General features: G+C 65.6%; 1 protein-coding gene across 1 annotated transcript in view; it reads right to left on the bottom strand.

Moving 5' to 3' along the window:
• Positions 1 to 248, bottom strand: part of HGH1 (HGH1 homolog (S. cerevisiae)) — a gene marked incomplete at both ends in the record, with an annotated part of 3072 nt that extends 2824 nt beyond the window's left edge. The window contains 2 exons of the mRNA XM_009583136.1: positions 38 to 129; positions 209 to 248. Coding sequence (XP_009581431.1) covers positions 38 to 129; positions 209 to 248 — 132 coding nt within the window. The remainder of the gene's footprint in view (positions 1 to 37; positions 130 to 208) is intronic.
• Positions 249 to 291: the final 43 nt, after the last annotated feature.

Genomic DNA, 291 nt, shown 5'->3' with positions numbered 1-291 from the left:
CCTCAGCCCCGCCACGATTTGCACCAGAGGGACCCACCAGCATGATGGCTTCCAGCAGCATCTTCCGGATGTCAGGTTCTTCCTCTCGCTGCTTGTCCTGGGGCAGGTACTGCAGGTCCACAGGCAGCCCTGGGGGAGAGGCAGCCTCAGGCGAGGCACAGGGCCAGCAGCCCCCAGACACCCACCTCCCACTCTGACACCCACTTACTTTCCATCTCATCCTCAGGAAATTCCTCGGGGCCTGCTAGAGGCAGGGGGGGGGGGGGGGGGAAAGGCACCCCCCACCCCCCC

This window comes from Fulmarus glacialis, unplaced genomic scaffold, assembly GCF_000690835.1.
Source record: "Fulmarus glacialis isolate BGI_N327 unplaced genomic scaffold, ASM69083v1 scaffold3168, whole genome shotgun sequence".
NCBI classification, from domain to species: domain Eukaryota; kingdom Metazoa; phylum Chordata; class Aves; order Procellariiformes; family Procellariidae; genus Fulmarus; species Fulmarus glacialis.
This window is presented reverse-complemented; position numbering and strand designations above follow the sequence as displayed.